Raw genomic sequence first — 11114 nt, forward strand, 5'->3', positions numbered from 1 at the left:
TTGAAAAAAACAACTCATCTAATTACATTATTACATCCATTCTTCTGGACTCTGGTTAATTTTACAAGAATTCCACTTATTTTTATTTTTAATAAAGTTATAATTTATTAAAAATTAATAATTAATTAATAAATATAACTTAATAAATTATAATTATTAAATTGATAAAAATCAATAATTAAAATTTAATTGTAAGAGATTATAAACGAAATGAGATTATAAATATAACTTCCCTCAAATATTAAATTGCCAAAAAAAGTCTTTCATAAATTACCAAAAAGAATAATACAAAAACGAAAATACATAAACTACCACTTATCTTTATGAATTAAATTCATTGAATTGATTCAAAAAAAAAAAAAAAAAAAAGTCCATTGGATTAAATGCATTCATCCGAAGTATCGCCCTTCCGTTAACAAAAAAAATTAAATAAGATTATATCACTTATTAAAGTTGGCAAAAAAATATTACTTGTATTTATTCTACTCATTTTTTATGTTAATTTCACATGAGTTTCACTTATTCCTATTATTAATAAAAAAATACCTACCATGAAAGTACTAAAGTTTCACTTCTAAGTAGGGGTTTTAGCAATATTTTTATAAAACAAAATAATTTTAAATATTTTAAGACTACTTTCTATCATTTTTTCTAAATCACCATATGATTAAAGATTCAATTGCCAAAAAAAAAAAAAAAAATTCATAAATTTGACCCATATATCGCATTGATGTTAAGCTGTATTTAACGTTAGGTTATACTTTTATCAAAATGAATAATACCAAAAAAAAAAAAAAAAAGCCATAAACTATCACTTATCTTTTGAATTTAGTTCAATTAATGCAGATCTTAAAATACAAAGTTACGTTGTAATCAGAACCTTTTTTAAAAAATAAAATAAAATAAAAATTTACAGAAGATAATTTGATTGAATTTATGCAACCACTATAGACACAGACCAAAAATTATAACCACGTAGTACAGGAGCCAAGAACTATAACTGCTCTCAACTCTGACATTATCAAGAACCCATTTCAGCTTCCTTGAACCAAATGACAGGCGAACATTAACCTTCCATCAAAACTATTTTCGCTCTTCAATCTGTCGCTAAGTTCCCTCTGCCTTACATTTTGGGCATTTATCACAGTTCACAACCGTTTCCAAGCCAAATGATGAAACGGTGTTAACAAGGGCAATCAACATAAAGAATCCTCATCTCGGAGTTTATTGCTCCATTTGCTTCAGATATTTTGAATATTTGGAGCTGCCATATATGATTCTAATGTTTCTCTAATTAGAATTGAGCACATGTATGACAGGTAGAGGGTTGGGATGGTTTTATGAGATACCACACTATGATAACGAGACTTTGCAAAAGAGCGACTGGGGTGCCCTTTCAATCACTGGGTCATCACGAATCTGATCTCGGAGCTGTAAAAGATGAAAGAAGACCAGCTGCCTGAGCAGGCAGAATATCTCCAAATGTGGACATTGATCTATCCTTAAAAATGCCAACTTGTCCATCAGTTAGCATGGACCCCAGTTTAAAAGTACTCTCCCCAAACCTGCTTCCAACCTAGAAGAAAAACAAAAAATATTATCAAGTACCTACAAAACTGTACCAATGAAATGTTTTGTATGAAAATTAATTATTAAAACCAATCAAGTCAAACAAAAATTCCAGAATTTAAAAGATGAAAAGCAACTTCAATGTAATTGCAAACCACTAATGACTCGTATGGCAGTTTGTAGGTGGTTTTCCATATCTTTAGTATTTTTATTATTTCTACATCATATTCACTTTAGTTAGTACCAAATTATGTTACCGCAAATAGGTGCTAGTAGGGTGGTGTATAATTGAATGTATAACCTCTTCTAGGCTAGAGTAGCGGAAGATACAAGTACCAGGAAATAAAATTTTATGCGGTGTAGGAATTTGAAACAACTCAACATTTGTTCTTTTGAATACTGCAGTTGTGCATTCCAAATAAAATAACCGATGAATTCTTTAGAGTTTGAGCAATGCTGGACTTATAATATTCATTTGGCGTATGGATTGAGATTTCATAAAACAGTTGCCCCAGAATGTATAAAGACAACTTACCTTTATAAAGAACAGAACACATATGTATGGATGCACAAATGTATAGAGTTCAATGTGTATGCATGCGAATGCATAAAGTTCTGGATTATCGACCTTTATAATTTCTTATCAAAAGAATATGACAATGTCCAGCACGGGACAGCAATTAGTTAAGAAATACTGAAATAGTACCAAAATTTGATATGGACTTACTTGCATGAAAGACTTCAGTAATGGTGCTGCCACCCCCAGACCTGAGCTGTCATCCAAATTTATCTTCCGAGAAAGTTCTCCATTTGTAAGAGAGTTCCACGAACTTCTTGAAGAGATTTCATTTGAGGATGGAGTAAAGGACTTCTTAGTCCCTCTAGAGGACAATGCTGGAGCACTGGATTTAACAAGATGGAAGTTTGTGAATAAGAAATGACATTTTAAGAGTATTAATTATTAGTTTCAGAACACTAATCGGTTTGTTGGCAAAACTTACATGAAAATAGCCATCGAATAAACCATTGGATTTAAGTTAATTTAAATTAAATACATGCAATGGTGGTAAGAGAGAGAAGCACAGGGCTGTGCATTATGGAATTATGGATAAAGCATAAATACGATACAAGATCAGACTGACCTGATGGGGAGGTATTTAAACCGGGGAACTGTAGAACACCTCAGAATATTGGATTCCGAATTAGTAGGCAGTTTCTGAACAGTATCTGTGTACATCCGGTTAAGTTGCACAAAGAAACCAAAAAGGACAGCATGTCGTAGGTACGACTGCCTCTCATTCTCCCAGAGATATGGCTCGTACCTTCAACATATTAATTTATATAAGAAATCATTACCAGATCAACCGAGAGAAGTCTTGAAATGGCAGTACATAAATCACTAGAAGGACAAACTACAACCATGGATTTTGAAAAAATTCTGGGCCGAAGTATGTTATATGGATATGTTCTGCATGTGCATGCATTAAATTACAGTTCTTGCTTGAAATGAAACACAGCATCTTTGAAATTCACAATCAGTGCACATCCTTGAGGCCTCATTTCTTTGATTAATGCCCTATGGAAGTTCTGTGATTTAGAGAGCACTTTTCCTTTTCTTCTAATTTTACCTAATCAAGATATTTACTTGCAGGTGCAATTATTACATAAGCCATTTGTTGATGGATTACACTCCCTATGTTTCTTCCAAAGTACTATTATTATATCTAAGAAACAAAGAAAAACCTTGAATGGAAGAATGAGAAACTTACGTAAGCCAGTCTATGGGATCCAGCCTCTGAGAAAAACGATTTAACAACTGATCTGAACGTTCTCTAATGGCTGACGTCAAACTTCGGTCCTGCTTCCTTCTGACATGTAACTTTGCCTTTGGGTTACTAGATAATTCCCCAACCACATTTGAATCACCACCAGAGAGAACATCGGTGGCAAATTTGACATCTAACAAAACCTGCAAAACTCCTTTTTCTGACACTTTATGAGCACTGCCCTCTTCAGTGGAAAGGAAGTCCTCAAAGATTCCAATTACCTGTATAATAAAATACAGTCATTTTAGATATCAATGTACAAGCAGGCAAGCACAGTCATTTACACGGTAATACATGGTAACTTGACAAGCCACATCCTAGAAAATTGTTCTAGAATATTGAGCATTTCAGGATGGAAAGGCAGCTAGGCCAAATGACACATCATTGACCATTGTTTAATATATCTTCACAATGAGGCGGTGACAATTTGATTGAGCAATATTTTGTTGGTACTCATTTTCATAGTATACCTACATAATTGGTACAATTAAAAGGATTTAGCATATCAAAGGTGTCTAAATACTCTTTAAAACTGAATCTTTCTATTTTTCATTTCTCTTTGGGTATTGGGCCAATCACCAATAATCCAATCATTCTAGTGTTTCAATAACTTGATTAGAGTGGGGTGGGCTTGGGGATAGTATGATTGTTTCTGTTTCCCTGATATCCTTAGTGCCATGGGTAACAACTCCATGTAACTATGAATTTTGATAATGAATTAATTCAGTGCGAATCCAAGAATACCAACTACCACTCTACTAGGGATTTAACAAAGACTAAAGACACTCAGATAAGATATCAATTTTCTGTGACAATACCTCAGAAATCAGCAAAGGTCAAAAGACAATAGTCATGTAAGCAGAAGGATAAATTTCAGAGAGATTGGGTAGCCTTACAGCATTCTTAGTTCACATATCGTTGTTTTGTATTTTTTGTATTCTATAATTTTGAAGATATAATATATTATCCTCATCATCATATACTCCTTTAATCTTCAGTGAAATTTCATTTTCTATAAACAAAAAAATATGTAACCAAAAGGAAAGATGGAAAAAAAGTGTCACTTTGGTGCACTCAAAGATCAAGTGAGTCAGTGACTAACACATCCACAGAAAACCTACCTTTTCCAATAGCCTTGATGCAAGTTTATGCAAAATCTTCTTGTCAAGTACATGACCTCCAACTCGATGAACTTCTTCACAAGCTCTAAATAGAAATGAGATGATATACAGAGAAGGCATAGATGGAAGCGATATTTTCATCTCAGATTGGTTCTCATCAGACTGATCTTGCTTGACTATGATATCCTCCCAGCCCTGTTCAAACAAAAAAATTATGAGCAAGCTTCTGGATTAAAGGCCATAAATTCTTGGTTGGCATATCACCAACAAAGTTCCCACTAAGAGAAATAATAATGATAATATCTAACTAAGACAGCAATACTTGAGAGGTTGATTACATCTATTACACCTTATAAAGGCAAACAAAAGATAAGCTGGTTCCATAGTTAAGGGCCACGAGATTTCCATAGTAATGAAACGTCGAAACGACAGAAAACTTGGCAAACTGGATACAACTGATTCATCAAAATTGAGGTGAAAAAACCTCACCATCACAGACTTGTCAACCCATTCCTGGCAGGACTAAGCCAATGGTAGTGGAAAACACAAAAAACAGTCAATTTTCAAGAATATGGATCTTGAAGTAAACTAATTGAAGATAATCTCATATAAATAAGGCAATTATTCTCAACTAATTTCAAACAAAATTCACAATGCTGGCCTGAAATATTTGGATGAGACTCGCTCAATTTTTTGTTATCATCCTCAGGCTTGATCTTATGCTAACATATGGTCTCTTTTGCAAGACTTTTGGGCAATTTGCTCCACAAAAACAGCACATTTATGGATTGTGGTATAGTGCTTCCTACGGGATGTTAGCTCCAAGCCTCCAATAACTTTGTGAGACTGGTACGAATTGTTTATTTGTTGTTTCTTGATATGTCATTGAAAATTTAAGATCCTTTCAAGTTTTCAAATTTTCACAAGATCCATAGAACAAATCACATTTCCAATATCTGCTAACATTTCTGTTTCAATAGAACATTTATCAGATCAGACTATGATCACATGGTATACAGTGCTATAATTGTTCAAACGGGAGTCAAGAAAAAGTTGAGTTTTGACCCACTGTCTGTTAAGGGGCTTTCCCTTCTACTGATATACAAATAGACAGGAGCTTAAATTTATTGATCTCTAGTATTTTCTGTTTTAATTTTACTAAAGAATAGCTTATCCTCTTTACCATGCTTTCCTGCTTTGTTTTTTTCTCATCTAACAAACTTCTTTTTATTGAAAAAGATCTTCAAAAGGAAAAAACAAGTATAAAGGTTCTCCAAAAATTAAAGGCTGAGCAGTGGAAGACTAATAAGATATAACCATAAGAAAAAACAAGTTTAAGCCATCACAAACATGGAAAAACAATGAAAACGAACAGGGGAAAAAAAAGGCAAAAGTCACTTACCCTCCAAGGTGTGCTTAAAGATAAGGCATCATCTTGTTTAAGATCCATAGAGACAATTGCCGAAAGTTCATCCGACAGCCATAATATCCACAAGTTGTAAGCTCTAATGCAAAGATCCCCTATAGTCCTATTCAGTTCTTCCAATTCATGGCTTGAACCTTCTCTCACTCCAAGCAAAGCAGACGCGGCGGACGAATTTTGTCTTTTAGAGCCAAGGCTTGTCTGTCTTCCCGGACTATCACAGACAGCAGAATCAGATCCAAACTGAGATTGTTTCACCAGAGATGGTAATTTCCCAACAGCCGATGCATTTCCATTGGCCCAAAATCTGGGAGAACCAAGTATCAAGGGTATATGTTTAGAATGGTTTTGGAATGCAAACAATAATCGTCCAATGAAAAGAGATTTTTCAACAGAGACAGTTGTTGGCACCTCCTTCTCACCATTTTCCATCGAGCCATATAAAGAATCAAGCTCTTTTTTAAGTGCCATCAATATAGCAGACACACTTTCGTAACATTTACTTTGCAGATATGGTGCCAGAACCTTCAATCTTTTAGAGGCCTTTGGAGATTCTAAGAAACTTAAAAGATCCTCAAGGATGCTCTGACAAGAAACATCAACTGCATCCCTAATTCGACTTACTTCAGGGCCAAAATAGGCATTAAGACAAGTCTGAAATTCGTTCTCTTCAGGCTGTACTTTAAACCCAGAAGCAACTCCAGTTTTTCTGGCATTGGATTCTAGAAACCAAACACCACCAGCCATAGAATGTCTGTTCAAGTACCCCTGAACATCATTCTGCTTGGCAAAAGAGTCACCTACAGAAGAAATTGAGCTCACCACATCAACAGCTCCAGTTAGCTCCCTAAATCTCAAGTCAATGATTGCTTTCATCCTGGCAAGAAAAGCATCTTCAAATATCTCATCCCAAAGATCTGAATCATCTTCCAAAACGAGTTCCCGAATCCTACTCCAAGGCAATTCAATCTCAGATCCAAAAACACTCTTGAGCCATTCTAGACTCCCTTCCAGAACTTGTTTACTTTCCATTGTCTCCCTTATTGATTTCTCAGCAGAAGCAAGATCCTGGCCACTGGCAATGCCGTCAATCAAATTTCTTCCACTTATCTTGTTTACGCATTCCCTTAACCACGTAAAACAAGTATCAGCAATGTAACGTTTATCAAGCATTACCATGATTGACTCCAGTCCATCTCTAAATGACTTCCAAAGCCTAACTTCCTCATCGGGACTGGGAATCCCACCAAACAATTGGGATGCCGGAGGAGATCCCAGAATGACTTTATAGAAAAGAGGCATATCATTCAACACATGCAAAAACAACTCACCCACCTGACCCACACTGACCTGAATTATACCCAACACATCACACAAGACCGAAACCACCAAAGAGGAAGCATCACCAGCACCAGCATTACCCAAAACTTGTGATATCCATGACTTCCTTGATTCCAGAAACAAGCCCAACACCTGTTTTTCATCATCAAATCAGTTTAAACCCGCCAAATGAAGAATTAAGCAACTAACCACATCTCAAATCGCATAAATCTACAAACTATAAGCAATGACACACTCCCTTACACTCAATCTCCAACCCAATACTGAATACACACACAAAACAACTCTCCACCAATCGGTTTTTCATCAATAAATCAGTTTAAACACATCAAACTAAGAACTAAGCACCTAACCACATCTTAAATTACATAAATCCACACAATCAAAGCGATTACACATTCACTCTCACTCTCACGCCCAATCCCAAACCCAAATTCTCAATTCACACTTAAAAAAACCAATTACCTGCTTTGGCTCGAGCTCGTCTATAACAGCCACCGCAGCCAAGGCATCGGAGTAAGCAGCAATGGCAAGGCCACGATCCAGCAAGCGATCGCGGCTTCGCTGGGAGATCTGTGCCCTGAAGCTCTCGACAATCTGCCACTGGTGCTGAAGCAACGGGAAATTCGACAAGATCTTGTTCTTCTGGTCATCGGAATCGAGGAACAAGCGGTGATGTGCGTGCTTGGCACGCACGTAGCGCGATGCGGCCTCGAGGAACATTCCTTCGTCGAGGCAGCCCCAGATGTTCTCCGGCGTGTCCACGAGGTACTTCACGCGGCACGCCACACCGTAGGTCCAGGCTCGGGACTGGGAATGGAGTTTGGTTTGTGAATGTGATTGAGAGAGGGAGAGGGAGCGAATGCGGCCGTGGACGGCGGCGATGTTGGCGGAGATGGATTTACAGGAAGCCTTCATGTGGACGATGGAGTCGGCGGAGTCGATCAGGTCGCGGTAGCGGTTGCCGACAAGCTGCCGGAGCTCCTCCTTCTTGTCCTCGATCTGCTTCCGTGTTGCGGCCTCGGTGTTTCGGATCTCAGCGATGGGCTTGGAGCGGAAGAGGGACTCGGCGTCGCGGTAGCCTACGGTGGAAATTCGGTGGTCGTCGGCGTGTGGCGTCGACGCCGCGACGGGGGATGATACTCTCATGGTTGGTGGCGGTGGTGTTTGGGGTTTATTAAATAGACATTGATGGCTCCGGCGAAGAGTGATGGCGGAGGATGGTGGAGGAAGAAGAGTGGAAAATTAGAGGAAGGGTTACTTGGCAAAGGGAGAAAATAAGGGGATCAAGTTCCTTCAAGGACGAAAATGCAAACGGCGTCGTTTTCCTCAAAGGAGAAATAGTTGAAGACTTTTTGGTCAGATTTGAGTTGAATTAATTTAGACATTACATTGTATTGTATATGTTTGGGTATAAATAAGCTAGGTTATGTTTGATTTTGACTTAAATAGATCAAGTTTATGAAAAAAATACTGGGTCCTGGCTTGTAAAAAACATTTAACTAAAATATTAGATCAATATGTTGATCCAACAGTTATATTTATTTTCATCTTTGTATGATTATGATTCCTCATATTTAATACTTTATATTTATTTCTACCTTTGTATGGTTATGATTTTCCATATTTAATGTGAAAACTCCGATCAAGGAACCTACAAAACCCTTCAAATTGTATCTGATTCAACTCGGGTAGTGTGGACATTTCCAATTTCCACTCCTGAGCATTTTCAATTTCTCCATTTATTATATAGAAAATATATCACAATTTGCTATTATTCTTCATCGAATCACATGACATTAAATATAAAAAATTATAATCATACAAAGATGGAAATAAATATAATTGTTGGATCCATATAATCGATCTAACGGTGAAATTGATTGGTAGTAATATTGGTAGTAACACTATTTTATTATTCAAATTTATTAAAATAATAATTTTATTTATTCTATTTAAAATAAATAGTATGATATAGGCCAGCATATAGGTTTATAGGCTCGATATGTGCAAAAAAGTCTATGACTTATTTTTTAAATACATTTTTTTAAAAGTCTAGGCATATTTTATTTTACTATTTGTAACAGGGTATGTCTCGCCTAGTATAGGCTAAATCGTAGGTCCCTGTAGACCGGCCTAATCCATTTACACCTCTATGTATATGTAGAATTTATTGAAAATAAATTAAATTACAGTTTGTTTTTCTTGTTTACTTCTTTAGATTGTATGTTCCTTTTGGCGGTTAAATAGACTGTAGAGATAATAAGATAAAGGAAAAATTCATAAACTTTCTTATTGTTTAGTCTTTTATCACTTGTACTTTTATATATATTTTTTTATCAATTTTCCCCATGTGATTTTTTCCATCTAAATCACTTTTAACAATGTTAGTAATTGTATTAACTTGCTCATTTTATCCTATTTTATTTGTATAAAAAATTATTAATTAATCTATAATAAAAATTTAGGTCACCCACAACTATTTAGATTGCAGAATGTGATATAATAATATCTAGGGAAAAGTTCACTAATACTCCTGTGATTTGCTCTAGAATCATTTATGTCTCTGTGAATTTTTTATATCACATATACCTACGTGGTTTGTAAAAGGGTATATTATTTAAATCATATGCCCTTGTGATTTTTTCCTCTTTACAAATCTCAGAGATATATGCTATATAAAAAAAATCACAGAAACATAAGTGATTCTGAAACAAACCACAAGAGTATTGGTGAAGTTTTCTTAATATCTATTATCTTTTAAGAGGTAATCTCGCTGTACCGGGTTAGATTCTAAACCACAGTTTTGTCTTTTTATTTAACTTATTTTACCGATTGAAATAGCATTGTCATTTATGGGGAAGTTATAACTTATTAAACCAATATACTCAGTATTTGCGACACTTATAATGATAGAAATTTGATATAATGCCTTTAGAAAATGATTGGTACAAGTAAACCCATCGATTCAAATGTAGTAATCCTATAAGGATATGTATGAAGATGACTCTAGTGAAGTATTTGTTAGCAAAAAAAGTTAACAGAAGTATTTTTTGACAAAAACCAAGAACAAAAACAAAAGGTAAAAAGTTATAATTGATGATAATAGGATTATGTATTTGTTTTATCTTTTTGGGATACTGTTGGATGATAATTAAATTCCCCTTGTCTCAGGAATGATCCTTAAGGTCTGTTTGGTAAAAGGATATGAGAATCCTAATTATCCACATTTGGTATAAAAAAATTTAAAATTTTCAAAGAAAAATAAGATCCCTAAGAATTAAAATTGTGAACAAGATTCTTATGAAATAATATCACTAGGTGAGTGACATTCTTGGATTTCCACCTGTGAAATTTTTTTTTACATAATTTATAGGACATAAAGAATTCTACTTTAAGATTTTCACGACTAAAATACTTTCTCTTGTTAAAATTTTAGTTATTTAGTCGTGATACTCATGCTTCATAAAATCGTGAGTTCATTTCTTCTCTTTTCCGATGTCTTTATTGAATTCCTCTCTAATATCCAATGCCGCATTTTAACCCTTTTGTGGTATATCAAAAAAGGAATTCAGAAATTTATCAAAGGTTAGCTTTGTAAAATCAGCTCACATTCTCATGAATCATTGATAAATAACCAAACATAGAAACAGAAAACTTGAGCCAACATTCCTGGAAATATTTTATCGTACCGAATAGTTTTTTTTTTGTAACATTCCTACGAAATGCACTTTTCCAACATATTTTCATGAACAAATTTTTTTTCCCTCTACCTTACAATGCTAAACCCCTTGAAGGACTTAAAATTGTTGATGTAGGTTGTGGAGGTGGAAT

General features: G+C 35.0%; 1 protein-coding gene across 3 annotated transcripts; it reads right to left on the reverse strand.

Moving 5' to 3' along the window:
• Positions 1-826: 826 nt before the first annotated feature.
• On the reverse strand, positions 827-8501 carry LOC133297122 (conserved oligomeric Golgi complex subunit 1). 3 transcript variants are annotated; one of them, XM_061496189.1, is made up of 7 exons: positions 7746-8501; positions 5919-7412; positions 4517-4711; positions 3339-3616; positions 2805-2891; positions 2297-2471; positions 827-1576 (listed from the first exon to the last, which is right to left on the reverse strand). In XM_061496189.1, the coding sequence occupies exons 1-7, from the start codon at positions 8427-8429 to the stop codon at positions 1412-1414; spliced, it is 3078 nt and encodes a 1025-aa protein (XP_061352173.1). In that variant the 5' UTR covers positions 8430-8501; the 3' UTR covers positions 827-1411. The 3 variants fall into 3 exon arrangements, with proteins under 3 accessions (XP_061352173.1, XP_061352174.1, XP_061352172.1); XM_061496190.1 differs by having other exon boundaries at positions 827-1565; positions 2397-2471; positions 2712-2891; XM_061496188.1 differs by having other exon boundaries at positions 2712-2891.
• Between the last annotated feature and the right edge of the window lie 2613 nt (positions 8502-11114).

This window comes from Gastrolobium bilobum, unplaced genomic scaffold (assembly GCF_033153095.1).
Source record: "Gastrolobium bilobum isolate Gb01-03AN ecotype WA unplaced genomic scaffold, APGP_CSIRO_Gbil_v1 utg7479, whole genome shotgun sequence".
Classification (NCBI taxonomy): domain Eukaryota; kingdom Viridiplantae; phylum Streptophyta; class Magnoliopsida; order Fabales; family Fabaceae; genus Gastrolobium; species Gastrolobium bilobum.